Genomic DNA, 19,962 nt, shown 5'->3' on the forward strand with positions numbered 1-19,962 from the left:
TACAGCAAGAGTTGTGAGCCCTTGTTGAACACCCAGGGCATTCCATAGAGACCCCAGAAGGGTCATACTTTAGTAGTAAAGGCTACTTTAAAGTAAAGGACTTTAAATAATTATCCACAAATAATTTAACTGCATGACAAAACTTCAACACTCTTTGAAGGGAGGACAGCAAATTCCAAACACTCAACAATATGATGATTATAATATCTGGCATACAAAAAATTACTAGACATTTCAAGAGGCACTACAGTGTGACCCATAACCAGGAGGAAGCCAGTCAGTGGAAACAGAACCAGAAATGATGGTTATAGAATTAGCAGACAAGGACTTTAAAACAGCTATTAAAATGTGTTGAAGGATTGAAAGGAAAACATGAATGTAGTGAGTAAAGAAATGGAAGACATATAAAGAACCAAATGGAACTTCTGGAGCTGAAAAGTATATTATAAAAAATGAAAAATTCATTGATGAAATGAATAGCAAATTAGATGCTGCAGAGGAAAATATCAATGAATTTGTATACATAACAGTAGAAATTATCCAGTATGAAACAGAATAGAAAAAATGGAAGGAAAAAAGTCTCAGTGAACTGTGAGACCGTATCAAGCCGATTAACATACTTGCAACTGGAGTCCCATAAGGAAAGGAGAGTGAGAAATAGGCAGAAAAAAAATTGAAGAAATAATGGCTAGAAATTTTCCAAATATGATGAAAATGTAAATCCATAAATCCAACAAGCTCAATGTATCCAAAACAGAAAAACCACACTAAAGCAATTATAATTAAATTGTTGAAAAATAGTGATAGAGCATTTTGAAAGCCACTAGGAAAAAAAAGGACACATTACAGAGGAACAAAGAGAAGAACTGAATACTTCTCATTAGAAACAATGGAAGCTTCCAGAAGACAATGGAATGACATCTTAAAAGTGCTGAAAAAAAAATACTGCCAATCTCAAATTTGATTCCAGTGAAAATACCCTTTAAAAAAGAAATGATGGTGAAATATATATATTTTTCAGACAAAAATGAAAAGAATTATCACTAGCAAACCTTAACTGCAAGAAATTTAAAGGCAGCTGTCCAGGCTGAAGGAAAATGATAACAGATAGAAACTTGGATCTCTACAAAGTAATGAAGAGTGCCAGATAAGTGTGGCAAGTGTAGGGTAAATATAAAAGACATTTTCCCCTCATTAAAAAATTTCTTTAAAAGTTAAGTTATCGTTTAAAGGAAAATTAATAATCTATTATAGGTTTATATGGTATATAGAAGTTAAAGGTATAACAGTAGCCTCAAAGTATGGGAGGGGTGAAATGGACGCATACTGTTAAGGTCTTTACATTGCTTTTGTAGTGATATAATATTAGCTGAAAGTAGGTTGAAATAACATAAAGATGCATCGATACAACCTAGAAAAATTACTTAAAAGGGCATAACTAATAAGCTAATAATGGTGATAAAATTAAATACTAAAGTATACTCATTTAAGTTTAAAGACAGTAAAAGAGAAGTGGAGAACAAATGGGAAATACAGAAAACAAATATTAGATATAAAGATGGTAGACTTAAACCCAACTCTGTCAGCAGTTATATTAAATGTAAGTAGTCTAACCACTCCAGTTAAAAGGCTGCATAAAAAATGCAAGACCTAACCATATACTGTATATAAGAAATCCACTTTAAGGATAAAGACACAGGTATGTTAAAAGCAAAAAGACAGAAAAAGATATACAAACATTCATAAGAATGCTAGAGTTACTATGCCAATAAGAGATGAATTGGACTTCAGGACAGCCAGTGTTAGCAGGAATGAGGGCCATGTCATAATGATAAAGTAGTTAACTCAAGAAGACAAAATACTAAATGTGTATGTGCCTAACAGATCCTCAAAATACATGAAAGAAAAAAAAAACATAAAAGGATAAGTAGACAAAACTACAATTAGAGTTGGATATTTCAACATTATTAATTCAGTAATTGTTAGAGCAAGTAGACAAAAATCAGTGAGGAGATAGAAAACATGACCAATACTACCAACCAACTGGACCTAATTGACACTTATAAAACACTGGACCTAACATTACCAGAATACATTTTCTTTTCAAATTCACAAGGTATATTCACTAAGAGAATACATTTTCTTTTCAAATTCACAAGGTATATTCACTAAGATAGACCATATTCTGGGTCATAAAACAAGCCTTCAATATATTTAGAAGAACTAAAGTCATATGCAGTATGTTATCTGACTCAAATGGAATTAAATTAGAAATCAGTGACAAAAAGGTGTCTGTAAAATTCCCAAACATTAGGAAATTATATAAAATTATACCCCTAAATAAATCATAGGTCAAGGAAGAAATCATAAGGGCAATTAAAAATATTTTGAACTGAATGATAATGAAAAGATAACATATTAAAATTTATGAGCTACAACTAACAGTGCTGAGAGGGAAAGTTATAGCTTTTCAAGAAGGAAGATTGAAATCAGTAAGCTTCTACCTTAAGAGGCTAGAAAAAGAGCAAATTAAACCCCAATTAAGTAACAGAAATCATAGAAGTATAGAAATCAGGAAAATAGAAAACAAAAAATGGGGAAAATCAATAAAAGCAAAAACCTGCTCTTTAAAAAGATCAATAAAATTGATAATAGCTAGACTGATAAAGATTAAAAAGAGAGAAAAGTCACAAATTAAAACAAATTACCAATACTACAATGAAATAATAGACATACAGATCCTACAAACATTAAAAGGATGATATGGGAATATCCTGAATGACTTTATGTCAATAAATTCTACAACTTAGATGAAGTGGAAAAATTCCTTGAAAGACACGATTTAACAAAGTGACTCAGAAATACTAGAAAATCTGAATAGCCTTATGTCTATTAAATGAGTTAAATTTGTAGTTTAAAAACATCCTGTAATTAAAACTCTAGTGTCCAATGAATTCAATGGTAAAGTCTATCAAATATTTAAGGAACAAATAAACCAAACTCATAGAAAATAGAGGAGGATAGAATTCTTCCCAACTCAAACTGTGAGGCTAGAAAAATTGGAACTTTTGTACACTGCTGGTGGGAATGTAAAATGGTGCAGCAGCTACGTAAAACAGCATTGAAGTTCCTAAAAATGTGAGATAAAACTACCATAAAGCAATCCCACTTTTGGGTATATATCCAAAAGAATTGAAATGAGGATCTTGAAGAGATTATCTCAGATCCCATGTTCATTGCAGCATTATTCACAATAGCCAAGATAGAGAACAACCCAAGTATCTATTAATAGACAAATGATAAAGAATATGTGGTATATACGTACAACAGAATATCATTTAGCCTTTAAAAAGAAGGAAATTATTGTAGTAGTTATTTGCAACAAGTGGCTCAACCTAAAGAACATTATGCTAAGTGAAATAAGCCAGTCACAGAAGGACAAATACCACATATTTCCACTTTTATGAGATATATGCTAGTCAAACAAATAGAAGTGTAGACTATATTCATGGTTACCGGGGGTTGGGGGAAGGGAGAATGGGGATTTGTTCAACAGGTATAAAGTTGCAGTTGTGCTAACTCATTAAATTGTACACTTTAAATATGTGCAGTTCTGTTTATATCAATTATACTCAACAAAGCTACTTTTTAAAAAGGCCTTGAACACAAGTTTCATGGTGGCTTTATTTATAATAGGCCCAAAGTGGAAGCAACCCTAGAAGCCATCAACAGTTGAGTGGACAAAAAACTGATATATCCATTCAATGGAATATTAATCAGCAATAAAAAAAAGACAACATAAATGAATATCAGAAGCATTATGCTAAGTGAAGTTTGACACAAAAGATTGTATATTGGATGATTCCATTTATATGAAATTCTACAAAATGCAAAACTATAGTGACAGCAGGTTAGTGTTTGCCCCAGGGTCCAGGACTGTGGGGACGGGATTGATTGCAAAGTGATGCAAGGGAGATCTTTGGGGTGATGGAAATGTTTTATACCCTGGTCGTGGTTTAGGTTACATATATGTATACGTTTGCCAAAAGTCATTAAACTTTACACTTAAAATGGGTGCTTTTATTATGTGGAAACTATATTTTAATAAGGTTGGTTTTTAAAAAGAAGCACTTTGGAGGCAAGGATATCAGTTTCATCTAAAAATGCATCAACCTCTTGAGTATTTCCTAGTAGAGGTTCTCAAGAGGCAGAACTGTTTTCTGAACGGTAAAGGAAGGGGCGGCAGAAGCAAAAGCAACATACGCAGCCCTGACACAAAATATGGTCTCAAGTTGTTGGTGACTTATCCCTCGATCTTGCCTTTCTTCTTCTCCCTACAGTGAGGAGGGCTTGCTATAAAGCTGTCTTTCCAGCTCTTTTCTTTCATGGGAGTGAGTAATCCAATATAAGGACCTTAAATTCATTAACATTTACCTTTCTAAATCCAGAAAACATGTGAAAAACAAATACATCACAGTTTTACTGCAAGTCTTACTTATTAAGCTAGCATCAGATGTCTTTGGAGTGGAAAACAACATAAAAACCTGGAATGAAGACTATGGATAGTTTTCTAGCTCTTTTAATATTTATGTTTAAATCAATCAGTATATTTACTTCCCTTCTACTCTATTTCTGCTAATTGAGTGATGGGCTCTGGGGAAGACAAGATGGTAGAAGATAGGTCATTAGCTGGTGGTGGGAATATATAGGTACAAAACCCAAAACAAGTAACAACATCCCTTCATGATAAAAACCCTCAGCAAATAAGGCATCGAAGGTACATAATCTCAAAGTAACAAAAGCCATCTATGACAGACCCATAACCAACATTATACTGAATAGGGAAAATTTGAAAACATTCCCCCTAAGAACAGGAACAACGATGTCCACTCATCACTCCTATTCAACATAGTACTGAAGTACTAGCGAGAGCAATCAGGTAAGAGAAAGAAATGGCATACAAACTGGAAAAAGAAAGTCAAATTATCTCTGATCGTCAATGACATGATTGTATACCTAGAAAACACAAATGACTCCTTGAAGACTCCTAGACTTCGTAAGTGACTTCAGTTAAGTTTCAGGATACAAAATCAGTGTACAAAAATCAGCATTTCTATACATAGTGTTCAAGCTGAGAACCAAATAAAGAAGTCAATCCTATTTAAAATAGCCACTCAAAAAATAAAATATATAGGAATACATTTAACCAAGTAGGCAAAAGATCTCTGTAAGGAGAACTACAAAACACTGATGAAAAATCATAGATGACATTAACAAATGGAAAAACATCCCATGCTAATGGACTAGAAGAATCAATATTGTTAAAATGACCATACTGCCCAAAGCAATCTACAGATTCCACACAATCACTATCAAACTACCAATGTCATTTTTCATGGAATTAGAAAAACAATCCTAAATTTCACATGGAACAAAAAAAGATCCCGAATAGCCAAAGCAATCTTAAAGCAAAAAGACCAAGTTGAGAGTCATCACACCGCCTGACTTCAAATTATGCTATAAGGCTATAGTAACTAAAACTAAAACAGCATGATACTGGTACAAAAATAGACAAACAGATCAGTGGAACACAATAGTGAACTGGATATAAAACCACATACCTACAACCAACTGATCTTCAACAAAGTAGAGAAAAATAAACAATGGGGAAAGAGTTCCTATTCATTAAATGGTGCTAGGAAAATTGACTAGCTATGTGCAGAAGAATGAAACTGGACCCCTATCTCTCACCATATACAAAAGTTAAGATGGATTAAAGACTTAAATGTAAGACCTGAAACTAAATCCTAGAGGAAAACTTAGGAAAAACTCTTCTGGACATTTTCCTAGGTGAAGAACTTATGATGAAAACTCCAAAAGTAAATGCAACAAAAACAGACAAATGAAACTTAAACTAAAAAGCTTCTGCACAGCAAAATAAATAATCAACAGAGTAAACAGAGAACCTACAGAACAGGAGAAAATATTTGCAAATTATGCTTCTAACAAAGGACTAACATCCAGTATCTACAAGGAAGTCAAACAACTCAACAAGAGGGGAAAAAACCCATTAAAAGCTGGGCAAAGGACATGACAGAAATTTCTCAAAAGAAAACATACAAGCAGCCAGCAAGCACATGAAAAAACATTCAACATCGTGAATCCTCAGAGAAATGCAAATTGAAACCACACTGAGGTATCATCTCACACCAGTCAGAATGGCTACTATTAAAAAGTGAAAAAACAACAGATGTTGGTTTGGATGTGGAGAAAAGGGAACGCTTATACATTGTTGGAGGGTATGTAAATTAGTTCAACTTTTGTGGAAAACAGGATGGCCATTTCTCTAAGAACTAAAAATAGAACTACTGGTTGACCCACCAATCCCACTACTGGGTATCTACCAAAAGGAAAATAAATCATTACATTAAAAAGATACCTGTACTCATGTGTTCATTGCAGCACTATTCACAATAGCAAAGTCATGGAACCAGTGTAAGTGTCCATCAACAGTTGACTAGACAAAGAATATGTGGTGTGTCATGCACCATGAAATACAGTGCAGCCATAAAAAAAAGAATGGAATTGTGTCCTTTGGAACAACATGGATGGAGCTGGAGGTCATTATCCTAAGTAAACTAAGAAACAGCCAAATACCATGTATTCTCACTTGTAAATGGGAGCTAAACAGTGAGTACACATGGACATAAAGATGGAAAGAGTAATAGACACTGGAGACTCCAAAAGTGGGAAGAGTGAGAGGGGAGTGAGAGTTGAAAAATTACCTATCCATTTCAGTGTTCACTATTTGGGTAATGGGTACACTAGAAACCAAGTCCTCACCGGTATGCAGTATACCCATGTAACAACAAGCACGTGTAAACCCTAAACCTAAAAGAAAATAAAGACAAATAAGAAACCCCTAACTGTTTTCATTGTTTTGTTTGAAGTGTTATGAATTCCCTGACCATCCTGCATACACAGTCAAATGGAAATACCAAAACAAAGTTCCATACAAGTTTTTAACGGCATAAAAAATAGGAGTTGACTGTATCAATTAATATTCATTCTAAAATTTCTGGACATAGTTCTTCTGTTAGTTTTGCTTAACATTTAGCATAGGAATTGGAAGACTTCAATAGAAGCTCTTTTTTGCCTGATTTGTTTCATATTAAAATAATTTTTTTTTTTTTTTGAGACGGAATCTCGCTCTGCTGCCCAGGCTGGAGTAACTGGCATGATCTCGGCTCACTGCAAGCTCCGCCTCCCGGGTTCAATTCATGCCATTCTCCCACCTCAGCCTCCCAAGTAGCTGGGACTACAGGCGCCCACCACCATGCCCTGCTAATTTTTTTGTATTTTTAGTAGAGACAGGGTTTCACCGTTTTAACCAGGATGGTCTCGATCTCCTGACCTCGTGATCCGCCCGCCTCGGCCTCCCAAAGTGCTGGGATTACAGACGTGAGCCACCGTGCCCAGCCTAAAATAATTAATTTTTTTAATAGTAAAGAGTAAGTCTCAAACCTTAAAGCCCTTTGAACAAATGGGTTCAGAATAGGACTTCCAAATAGAAATTACTTCATTTTTGAAATCTATAGCAAAATGTCATTTAAAATTAAGTTGGATTTTCAGGTAATAGAGATTTGTGGTGTGTTCCTATTATCAGGAAAAAAAAACCCACAGCTATTTTTCCCTTGAAATGTTACTATATATTAAATTTAATACCCAACTGCAGTATAAACTAAGAAAATATGTGCAAAAATTCTATTTTTTTCCAATTAAGGTGGTCTTTCTCATCTAATTTATGGCTCTAAAAAACTATAAGATTGTCTCAGCATATCAAGTCTGGGACTAATTTATTTTTTGTTTGCTGAAAATTGTTGATTTGCTCTTGTTAAAGGAAGAAATGGGTCTTTCAGTTCAAAAATTGGCAGAATCAAGCTAATCCCTTACAGTATGCTTGTGCTTTGGCTGATTGTATGTCTGTGGTGATTACACTTGATTAACAACAGCAAAAAATTCTACCTTCCCAATCATCTGTTAAGACTTTAGTCTGCATCCCTTCCTCTGGCATTTGCCAGTTAAATTAGAATTACATAAATGGGAGAAAGAGAATATAATGCTGCTATGATAGAATTTCTTGGAACACCAGGCAAAGAAAAGTATTGAAAGATTGGTAATTCCTGATCCCCGCTTTCAGATATTTGTGGTCTCCTATACTAATTTATGCTGTCTATCTAAGCAGCGTGACCTTATTTTCCTGAGCCCTATGGGATACAGGCTATTTATTATACAAAGGTTGGAGGGAGGAGTATGGTATAAGGATACAGTGGTGATTTAGTGCATTTTATCTACAGCAAATGGTTGGATGAGAAATGCATCTGAATCTTACTTCTCGACCCTGACTCAGATTAGCCCCCTCCTATTTCTCTCCATTCCTCTCAATTTGATTTTCAAATTATCTGGAGGAGTCTCATTCATTCTATAATATGAACTACTTAATCAAATAATCAGATCAATACCTAGCTGATGAGTTGTTAACCAATGGTATAATAAATGGAAATTTCGATTTGGAGGAAATTTGTATTTAACAGAGTACCTGGGTTTGATGAAGTCCAGCTAGACAACAGGAAAAAATGAAGTGAGAAGGCTGAGGGAGATCAGAAAGAGTGTTGGGAAGACATCAAGCATAAAATGGTAGGCTTTACTGTGGGTTTCTTACGTAATAATGTAGAAACTTATAAATCAGGGCTAGTGTTTCCAGGCTGATGCAGCATTTCTAGTTTGTCCTGGTATCTTTTCAGCTAATCTTTCTGTCTCCCCTACTGGGAGGAACAGGAGGAAGAGATTTGTGCTTATGCTCACCTATGTAGTGCTACGTAGTATTCATAGAATTTTCCTATTCTTTGGTCTTTTAGAAGACACCTAGGTTTGCCACTCACATTTTTTTTCCTGTAGTGGGGAAAAAAAAAAAACCCTTATTAAACCAGTAGTAAGAAAATTTGGAGGACTTGCCAGGTTCTAACACTAACCAATTTGGTGATTCTACACTGTCTGCCTGGATGTCTTTCTGTATTTCACCTGTAAAATGAAAAGCAAATGGATTATCTCTTAAAGACTCTTTCAGTGAATGAGCTTACATACATTGTTATACACATTTTAAACTATGTACTAAAGTTTGGGTTAGGGATTTGTAATGGACTGAATTGTAACCCACCCCCCCAACCTCTGCATTCATATGTCCAAGCCCTAACCCCTAATGTGACTGTATTTGATAAGGCCTACAAGAAATTAATTACGGTTTAATGAAGTCATGAAGATGGGGGCCTGATCCAATAGGATTAGTGTCCTTATAAGAGACACTTGGAGAGCTCGTGCTCTCCCTCTCCCTGCACACACTCAGAGGAGACTATGTGAGTACAAAGTGGCCGTATAGCAGCCTTAAAGCCTAGTAAAGGAAGAGAGCCTTTACCAGGAACTGAACTCTGCCAGTATCTCAATCTTGGGCTTTCTAGCCCCCATAACAGTGAGGAAATAAATTTCTGTTGTTTATGCCACCTAGTGTATAGTATTTTATTATGGCATCCCTATTACATGATTTAACCTTATTAGGTATGTTTTTATGAATTGAATCTGTAGTTTATATGATTTAGAAATGAAATGTAAAGCTTCTTTTTGTTGAAACAGGAAGTGAAAGGTTTTTACCTGGTGGTGGAAAGAAGACACCGTCATTTCTGTACTTCTGTAAGCTGCTAGATCCTGGGGAATTATGGTATTTTTAGCTGGATGTCATGAGGAATATAGTTGTATTTTTGAGCTAAATTGCTGAGAAACCTGAATGCAGTTGAGAAACAATCATTATTTGATGGTAGAAGAACAGAATAAGTTACAGGGCTTCTCTTTTTTCCTATATCCCCCCCTCCAATATAAATAACCTTGTTGAGTACCCTGTTTTATTAATTATTATTGCATTGGTAGAGATTGATGTTTTTTGTTAATGCTGACTCCTACAAATCTTATTCTAAATAATCTTATTCTAAAGAAGAGCAAATTGCCAGGGTCTAAGACTTTTTTGTAACCTCTATTTTGCCTTGATATGGCAGGAGAGATAGGGTTTACGGTAAAATAGTATTAAGTAAATACACCTTTTTCGTTGTATCACTTAATTGTATTCTGCTCCTGCAAACATATTTCTAATTTGTTCTGGCTCACATCAATAGATGGGGAGTGTCCTGTTCAGATTTACATTGCTTTTCGTACTTTTGCTGATTGTATGCAACTACATTTCCCTAGAGCTACTGTTGACCTGACAGTATTGGCTGCTAGTTGGCAGGGAGGATTCATCTAAATTAAATGATTACTTCCTGTTCCTGTCTACAGACATGAAAAAATGGAGTGTTTACTTTTCTGCAAAGGTTTCTCAGAAATAGGAAAATTACTTTAAAAGCTTTGTCTGGTTACCTTCAGATAAACATTTCCATTAATATTTCATCTCATTTTGAACTCTCTTCTAGTTTGTAGTATTTTTTCAATGTATGTAGGTGGCCTCAAACCATATGGCAAAAGCATTTTCCCAAAACATCCAATCTTTGTCTTACTATGAACTGGTTTTCTGTATTTTTTTCTCACTGAGCAGCTCCTCTCAACAGACTCAAAACCCTTTTTCTATTTTGATCTACCTCTGATTATGCTGATGTATTAGGTCCTTTTTGGAACTCATACATGTTTTAATAGCACATTTAAAAATGAAATTGCCTATTCCTTCCCTCTGTGTTGCGTGAAGAAAAAAATTTGTTCCTATTTTTAGATAATATGTATTGAATGTTCTCGTAGTCATTGCCCTGTACAATGTGGTTATCACACACAAGATACAATCTCTTGTGCTCAGTGATGTTTATTATGTGTCTGTCTACTTTAAAATGCTTAAATTCCCAGGTTCTTTCCCTGATTAAATGTTGCTTTTAGGTATTTTAGTTGTTTTAATTCCATACACGTGTACTTTATATAAACGATGTTGGATGAGGATTTGTAATGAGAAATTAGAGTCCCAGATTTTTAATGAATAGTTTTATTCTGTCTGCTAAAAGTCTGACTACTTCCATCTTCAGGCATCTGTCCTAAACACGGTAGCACTCCCTCCATCTTTGACACACATACTTCCCCGAAATCCCAACTCCCAAAGTGGATGTTGCCAGGGGCAGGTAAGGATCAGGGAGAGTGTAGATGATTCTGTATCTGCTCACATCTTATGAGGGGTCTTGAGAACACATAGTCCACAGTGCTTCAAATTCAAAGAAATGTTAAATCTGAAAGAGCCCATAGCAAAAGTTATCAAGACTATCAGACTACTTCCTGTTTCCTGAATGTGCTGTGCACTTTTACATGTCCATACCCATGCTTGTTGTGGAGCATCTTTGCTCCTCAGGCTGCCTTGTAAAATGCAGCTTGTCCTCCAGCAACCTAAGCTCTGAATTAATCATTCCGTCATCAGTGATAGCATGGCATTATAAGAAACTATTAATATATAATTTCTCCCACCATATGTTTGAGTGCCCTGCAACATATTTCATAGTATAGTGTTTAGTTTGTGTTATTTTTCTATTTATACTTTAAGTTTTAAATGTTTACTTGAGCAGATAGGGTTATGTTATAGTAAGAATGGTGTGTGTATATAAATGAAAAAGTAGAAGGTAAAAGACTTTTAAATGACTTTCATTTCTAGCGTTTTTGATAGGAAATGAATTCACTCACACTTTTAGGTTTCTTATGGAATTCATTGAGGAAGAGAATATACAACTTAGTTCTGACTTATTCAGAAACCATAATGGTATTTTAAAAACATGCTATTATCTATGTTTCATTGTGATTCACTTCATTCTGAAGCTGCCAAAAGACCTGTCTTATATAGAGATACTTTGTATAACCATTGTTATAGAAGAGGATTGATACATTTCTGTATTTCTAATTTCTTAATTTATGATCGTATGCTACTTCTGTGATCAAAAAATAAAGTTTGTTTTATTTTGTTTTGTTTTGTTTTCAAAGAAGAGACAGGATGACAATCATTAAAAAGTCAGCAAACAACAGATCCTGGAGAGGATGTGGAGAAACAGGAACGCTTTTACACTGTTGGGAGTGTAAATTAGTTCAACCATTGTGGAAGACAGTGTGGCGATTCCTTACGGATATAGAACTAGAAGTACCATTTGACCCAGCCATCGCATTACTGGGTATATGCCAAAAAGATTATAAATCATTCTACTATAAAGACACATGCACACATATGTTTATTGCAACACTATTCCCAATAGCAAAGACTTCAAACCAACCCAAATGTCCATCAGTGATAGACTGGATAAAGAAAATATGGCACATATACACCATGGAATACTATGCAGCCATAAAAAGGATGAGTTCATGTCCTTTGCAGGGACATGGATGAAGCTGGAAACCATTATTCTCAGCAAACTAACACAAGAACAGAAAATCAAACACCACATGTTCTCACTCATAAGTGGGAGTTGAACAATGAGAACACATGGACACAGGGAGGGGAACATCATACACGGAGGCCTGTCGGGGAGTGGGGGGCTAGGGGAGGGATAGCATTAGGAGAAATACCTAATGTAGGTGACGGATTGATGGGTGCAGCAAACCACCATGGCACCTGTATACCTATGTAACAAACCTGCACGTTCTGCACATGTACCCCAGAACTTAAAGTATTAAAAAAAAAAAGAGAGAGAGAGACAGGCTGGGCGTGGTGGCTCACGCCTGTAATCCCAGCACTTTGGGAGGCTCAGCCGGGTAGATCACGAGGTCAGAAGTTTGAGACCAGCCTGACCAACATGGTGAAACCCCGTCTCTACTAAAAAGACAAAAATTAGCCAGGCATGGTGGTGCACACCTGTAATCCCAGCTACTTAGGAGGCTGAGGCAGGAGAATTGCTTGACCTCGGGAGGTGGAGGTTGTAGTGAGCCGAGATCACACCACTGCACTCAGCCTGGCAGCAGAGCAAGACTCCATCTCAAAACAAAACAAAAAAATGGTTGCTGATGTTGACTATGCCAAGTTAGAAACTGAAAAATGAAGAGGTGAATTTCATCCTTAAAGATAAGGTTTAAATTTTAAGATACTGGTATTTATGTGAGTAATGAAAGAATTGGTGAGAAAGTAATCCCATCTAATTCTTGTCTTCCTGATCAGTGGTTAGTCAAGAACAATTGGAGAAAAATTTCCAAATGGAGCATTAGAATCTTGTCTCAAGTTATAACAGGTTTATTACATATGATATAGAAAGCAAAAAACCTGGCTTTTACCTTTTGTTTGTTATTTTAATACCTTTAGTGTAGGTCGTCCTTCACTTGAATGCTAATGTTGACAGTAACTTGACCTTATGCTTTAGTCATCTTTTTGAATGCCACTGGACATTTGGCTCTTGGAAGATGGTAACTCTTAGTACTTCTTAGTAGTAAGTACTTCTCCCTGGTTTGTATATATTACTTATTTGAGAACCTATCTGCCATTGTGGCTGTCAGAGCTCAGCATAATTTAAATGCTTAAGGTGGGTGATTGAAGTACTTGAATGAGATATCTTTTCATCCATCTGCTGATGACTCACTAAAGAGTATTTTAAAGAAAAGATGTTCTCCAGCTCACCAGTGTGTTAGAGGAAAAATGACATATGGTATATCCCCTTAAAATTTAAGTTTTTAGAAAGCAGAAATGCATTATTCCAGTATTACTGTGAATACTCATATTACCAAAGATCATCCTCAATTGTAAGGTATTTATCTTTTTACAAAATGTCCTAAAATGGGTAAATTATTTCTTAAAAACTGGCATACAAAGTTGCTGTAATTAGAACGTAATTGTTTTTAGACTTAACCATTAATTGAGGCTGTCAGTAGTTTACAGCAGAATCCAAACATCTACTGTATTAAACTTCATCTAAAACCACATTATTCTTGATGATATTTTGTTATAATTGATACTTTGTTCTTTGATGCTTGAGAGATTGTATTTGCAGGTAATAATTTTATCTAAAAATTAAAATAAATTTTCTGGTTTCAGAGTATTATTTTGTTAATGTCTGCTGTTGCCCTTCACCTCTCTGAACCCTACTGATTTTTCTAGGTGAAGCTAAAGAATGTCAAACTTGATGAAGTTTTCTTCTATCCCAATAGCTTAAATTATGGCATTTGGACATGGTTTATAGTATCTATTTCCTTTTTCCTTGTATTAGTTAGCTGTGTAATAGTTATGCCTCCCTCTTATACTGGCTCCTAGAGAGCAATGACTGTGTTTTAGGCATCCTTGTAGCACCTTTCACAGCACATATCCCCTATATTTTCAGGAAGTATTTATGAAAATCATTGTTTTTTATCCCAGATTTTCCAAATTAGACTTACATATAAGTCAGTTATTTGAGGTTTAAATGAGTAATTATGCAGTTAGCCATAATGGTTAAGGCTCTATAGTTAAGATTGCCCAGGTTTGAGTGCCTACTTCATTATGTATCAACTGTGAGACTCCCTCATATAGGAATGTTAGTATTAGCCTCCTAGAGTTGTTGATGAAGATTAACATAATTTGTTTAAAACATTTATTGAGATGCCTAACATATAGGATACACTAAATATAATGTAGTAGTAGTATAATATAACTTTTGCTAAATGTAGTCCTATTGGGCTGGCCTCTGAGCCCCTTGAAGGCCTGTCTTTTGGTCTTTATGTCTCAGGCACCTAACCTAGCAGACAGTCAATACTCAATAAATACTTGTTTGAATTGAATTGATTGATTTACCCTATTTTTATCTTCCATTACAGCCCACTGTTTGTAACATGGAAGATTGGTCGAGACAAAAGATTACGTGGATGCATAGGTACTTTTTCTGCCATGAATTTGCATTCAGGACTCAGGGAGTACACACTTACCAGGTGAAGACCAATTTTTGTTACCTCTGCTTTTACATTTCAAAAAAAAAAAAAACTTACGAAACTTGAATCTGATACTTTAACTCCTTTTCTTTTACTGAATTGTCAACGTTCTTGTTTTCCTTCATGTCACGTTTTTCCTTGTCTTTGACCATTTACCTTCTCTCTGGTAAAATATTATTCATATATATTATCATAATATAAAATACTGGGATTAATGTATTTCTGCCATCGATGTTTTGAAGTGTTTTTTTCTTCCAGTGGCCAGCTTATTTTGTATAACTTGAAAACCAATGACCAAATGTCCATGGGTTGCCAAAATATGTGATTTCTATAGTAACAGTCATTATTTCTTCCCTGTTGTGTTTTTTGAAAATAGTTGTTGTCTCTTTCATCTTACACATTTTGTTACACTTTTAAGTACTTTTGAAATTGAAAGGAGAGCCTAGGAAGAAAGTGATGCTATAGCCTAGCAGTATAATCATTCACATTCACACTTCACCCAGAATTAATTGTAGCTTGCTTATTTTCTTTTATCTAACGCAAGGACAAAGCAATTCCTCATTACAATTGTTTAAAACTTCGTTCTTAATTTCTGAATTCACAAAATGCTATCTAGCACACAATGTGAGTTTTTTGGTTCAAGTTTATATTTCAAGCAAATTGTGACCCAAAATTATTTCAGAAGAAGAAAATTCCTTAGATAATAAGCTATTAGTAAAGGAATTTCCTGTTTTTGTTCACATTTTAGGGTGATTATCTGATACAGTTTCTATAGTTGTAACATGCACAGTGTCTGTCCAACAAGAAATTGCTCCCTGCTGACTATTGGCGCTTGGGGCATGTTGCTCAACCTCCATAGGTAAAATAGTCATTACAGTATTTTGTTCTGTATACTTAATAGAGGTGTTAGGAGAATGAAGTAATAATCACTATTTTACTTCAGGATTAATGTGGAACATTAATTATTTTACTGTAGAACTGCATAAATGCAGGCTCATAGCACCAGTTAATAAAATGCTGTAACTGAGTTTAGTATTCTCATATTTGAAGGTATGCAGTAGCTCACAGCTGCAGGGTTTTCTCAGCTTACAGTGAAGCCCAGAAAAAATAAAATAAAACAATGGCTTGGAGGATCATATTCATTTTTTAGCTTTTCGCAGGTATGAGAAACTGGATGTTTGGATTTGATTAAATAACATACAGGCTGTAAGGGTTGAAACACATATTCTGGAAATAAATTCAACTTGTTAAAGATAATATAAGTACTAGTCTAGGCATGTTAGATTTTTTTTTTCTGACATAAAATACAATGGACTCATTTTTGGGACTTCAGCAAATTCTGCCAATGGCTACCTTTTTGAGATAGGTACAAATTAAATTACATATTTAATACTAATCAATGGCAATTTATTGTACATTTCCCAAAATAAGTTGTTATGAGGAACACTGGTTCCTTTGCACTACCTGAAGAAAAGAATTCTGTGACCAGATAAGTTTGGGAAACACTGGTTAAAAACAGCTCTGCTCACTGTAGGACTTCTCAGAACCTTTTATGTTAATAGTGTTATGTATATCTAAGAGAGAGAAATAGAATGTAGCATTTTCCAGGCTTATTTGACTACAGGACCCTTTTATCTTCCCACCCCAAAGTCTGAGTGTTCCAAGGAACACATTTTTGGAAACACAAGTCTGTTTTCAAAACAGAGTATTACTTTATACTTGGGTAGTAAGAGTTGGTAGTATAGAAACCCTTTGTGCTTTCTAGTGAAATTGTAGCAGAAATCCCATTATCAAACATTATATACCTTAGAAATCTTTCGTAGTAGTAACTGTGGTAGCAATTGGGTTTTGTTTAAAGAAAAAAATAATTTTGCTTATGTTGGCAAGGGGTGAAAATATCCAACTTTTCTGGACTTCTCCATTTATATCCTAGGGTAATGACCAGAAGAATTACAGTAGAATTTTCTGACAGTAATGTGATTCTGAATGAATTGTTCAAATACTTGAACTTGGAAATTTGCCTACATTTGTATACCTTGTTACCCTCATTGCAATCTATAGCTCTTCCTGTTTACTTTTCAACTTTTTTCTCATGTTTCTATACAGCTTCCTCAAATTGTGTATATCACATTACAGAGGGGCGTGTGTGTGTGTGTACATGTGTTTGTGTGTGTATACACACATGCACATACATGGTTTTACTTCTCATTTTTGTTTGGCTTAATTTCCTTTCTTTAACAAGATATTAACAATCATACTATTTGGAAAAGATGAACAAAAGAAAACGAGTCTTACAAAATACAAGTAATCTTTTTTCCTGGATTCATTTCAGCATCAAAATTTATAAGGAGTCATTTTTTAAAAGTTGGAATATAATATTTTTCTGTCCAGTAGTGTGCTTATCATTTTTACATATTATGTTATTATGATTATTTTTGTTAATGGCTGCCATTTATTAAGAATTTACTACATCAGACATTGTTGAGGAGCTTTACATGCATAGTCCTTGTAATAACTCTTAGGTACTAATATCTACATTTTCAAAATGAGGAAACTGAGAATTAGGTAATTTAAATAATTTACCCACTCACACATCTATTAAGTGATAGAACTAGGATTCAAACCCAGAACATGTGTCTATAAAATCCATCCCCTGAGACAAAATTTTCTGATTATTTATGTTTTGAAGCTTTGTCATGAAAATAATGAACTTGAAAACAAGTTACTATACATTTTATAAATCATAGATCAGTAATCCTTCAAAAATTCTAGTAGAGGGTTAAGACTGAAATTTTGCAACATTATTTAAAATTCCAGAAAATCCATAGATAATATTATGGAAAGTATACAACTCAGAGTTGTATAGACCAGGCAGAAGAAAATTGACTTGAACTAATATTGTATTAAGGATAAAGCTTATTACAAAAAAATACTACTGTAGAACAGGAAATTGCATTCTTTAGCTACATGGACTTGACTTTAAGAATACAATTTTTTTTTTAACATAAAAATTGGTGATTCTTGGCCTCTGGTCGTCCCACCTTAAAACCCATAACTCACAAAATGAATAAATAGAATTAAATGAACTTAGGGGATGGCGCATAAAGGAGGGAGAAAGCAAAGCAAAAACAAAACAAAACAAAACAAAACATAAACAGTGAAATTAAAGGCATTCTAGGCATAGGCATCTTTTTAAAGATTAGAATAACCGGTTCATCTGTGATTAGATAGACTTGTTTGATTTTCAGAATGTTACTCAATTATATCTCTTCTTTTTTTTATTGTGGGAAAATATATGTAACATAAAATTTACCATTTTAACCATTTTTAAATGTATAGTCCTGTGGCCTTAAGCACAACCACATTGTCATACAGTCATCACCACCATCCATCTCCAGAACGTTTTTCGTCTTCCCCAACTCAAACTCTGTACCCATTAAACATGAACTCCACATTCTTCCTCCTCCAGGCCCTGGCAACCACCACTCTTTTTTGTGTTGCTATGAATTTGACTACTCTAGGTACCTCATATCAGTGGAATCATATGATAGTCATTTTGTGACTAGCTTATTTCACTTAGCATAATGTCTTCAAGGTTTATCCATGTGGTAGTGTGTGTCAATTTACCTTCTTTTTAAGGCTGAATATTCCATTGTATGTATATACCACATTTTGTTTATCCTTTCATCCATTGGTGGATGTTTGGGTGGGTGGCTTCTACCTTTTGGCTGTTGTGAATAATGCTGCAATGAACATAGGTGTACAAAATATCTGTTTGAGTACCCTTTTTCCTCTTAAAAGTTAACCAGTTTATAGAAGACAATGATCTAGCTTGTGTGTAGTACCTTAACTCTAAAACCTTTCTTAAAAATATGACCAGGTATTTTAAAAATGAAATGCCTATCCTGAATTAAGTTTTTATTTATAAATAAAACTATAAACTTTTAATTTTAATAAAATTTAATTTTAATTTTAATAAAATTATTAAAACTTTAAAAATTAAAGTACTTATCATTAAAGTACTTGTCATAGTCATGTTGTATGTTCAAATATGACCAGGTATTTTTAAAATGAAATGCCTATCCTGAATTAAGGTTTTTAAATATATATATATAAACATAATCTTTTAAATGTAAAGTACTTGTCATAGTCAAGTTATATGTTCTCCTAATTGAAATTTTGATTTTAGATTGAAAGAAAATCTTATAAAGAGGCTGAGGATTTCTTCTCAATTGTGAAAAAACATAGTATCTGTGTAGGTAATGCAAAGTTTGTGAGAAGTACATGGAACTATTATAAATAGACTATTCTTTCCCTGACCTTGAAGGATCTGGGTAAAAGCAGGAAAGATTATAGAAAATACGAAGCAGGATGGAGAGCTCAGAATTATTGATAAAAGCCTATCCATAGAATTTGGTGATAAAGTCCACAAATTACCCTATTTATCATTGCTGAAGACTTCAAAGTAGAAATATTCTTTGTCCGAGCTGAAGGAGATAATTTCCAGTATTGTTTATGGCTTTTATACATTAGAAAGCAGAGGCAGATTTATTTCCCCAATTTTAGTACTTAGAAAACATACTTTTATAAAGAGGAGAATTAACACTAAGATAGATGAATATAAACATCTCAGTCAAAAAAGATTCCTTAAAATTTTGTCTAATAAATTTCCCAGCAAAATGCAGATCTATTTCTTTTTTTTTTTAAATTTATTTATTATTATTATACTTTAAGTTGTAGGGTACATGTGCATAATGTGCAGGTTTGTTACATATGTATACTTGTGCCTTGTTGGTGTGCTGCACCCATCAACTCGTCATTTACATCAGGTATAACTTATGTAAATTCAAGTTGGCTGTAATTCTTCCAGAACACATAAGTAATTAATAGATATATTCTTATTCTGCAAAACAGGAATGTGGCCTGTCACCACACTTAAAAAAAGACTTTTTTTCTCCTTTACTTTGTTGTACTTAGACCTCTTGGCAGTGAAATAATTATTCAGGTGCTGGCAGTTCTAGA

General features: G+C 34.3%; 2 protein-coding genes across 4 annotated transcripts in view; one reads left to right on the forward strand and one right to left on the reverse strand.

Moving 5' to 3' along the window:
* The window catches only part of LOC105490509 (transmembrane protein 164), a 344,079-nt gene that overhangs the window by 63,684 nt on the left and 260,433 nt on the right, over positions 1 to 19,962 (reverse strand). The gene's annotated exons all lie outside the window — the stretch shown is intronic.
* LOC105490472 (AMMECR nuclear protein 1) overlaps positions 1 to 19,962 on the forward strand; it is a 133,976-nt gene that overhangs the window by 48,637 nt on the left and 65,377 nt on the right. Inside the window, exon 2 of one of the 2 annotated variants that reach the window (XM_011756131.2) lies at positions 14,830 to 14,940. The exons of the other annotated variant lie outside the window; for it this stretch is intronic. Within the exon in view, the coding sequence (XP_011754433.1) occupies positions 14,830 to 14,940 (111 nt within the window). The remainder of the gene's footprint in view (positions 1 to 14,829; positions 14,941 to 19,962) is intronic. 2 annotated transcript variants of the gene reach the window in all.

This window comes from Macaca nemestrina, chromosome X, assembly GCF_043159975.1.
Source record: "Macaca nemestrina isolate mMacNem1 chromosome X, mMacNem.hap1, whole genome shotgun sequence".
Classification (NCBI taxonomy): Eukaryota; Metazoa; Chordata; class Mammalia; order Primates; family Cercopithecidae; genus Macaca; species Macaca nemestrina.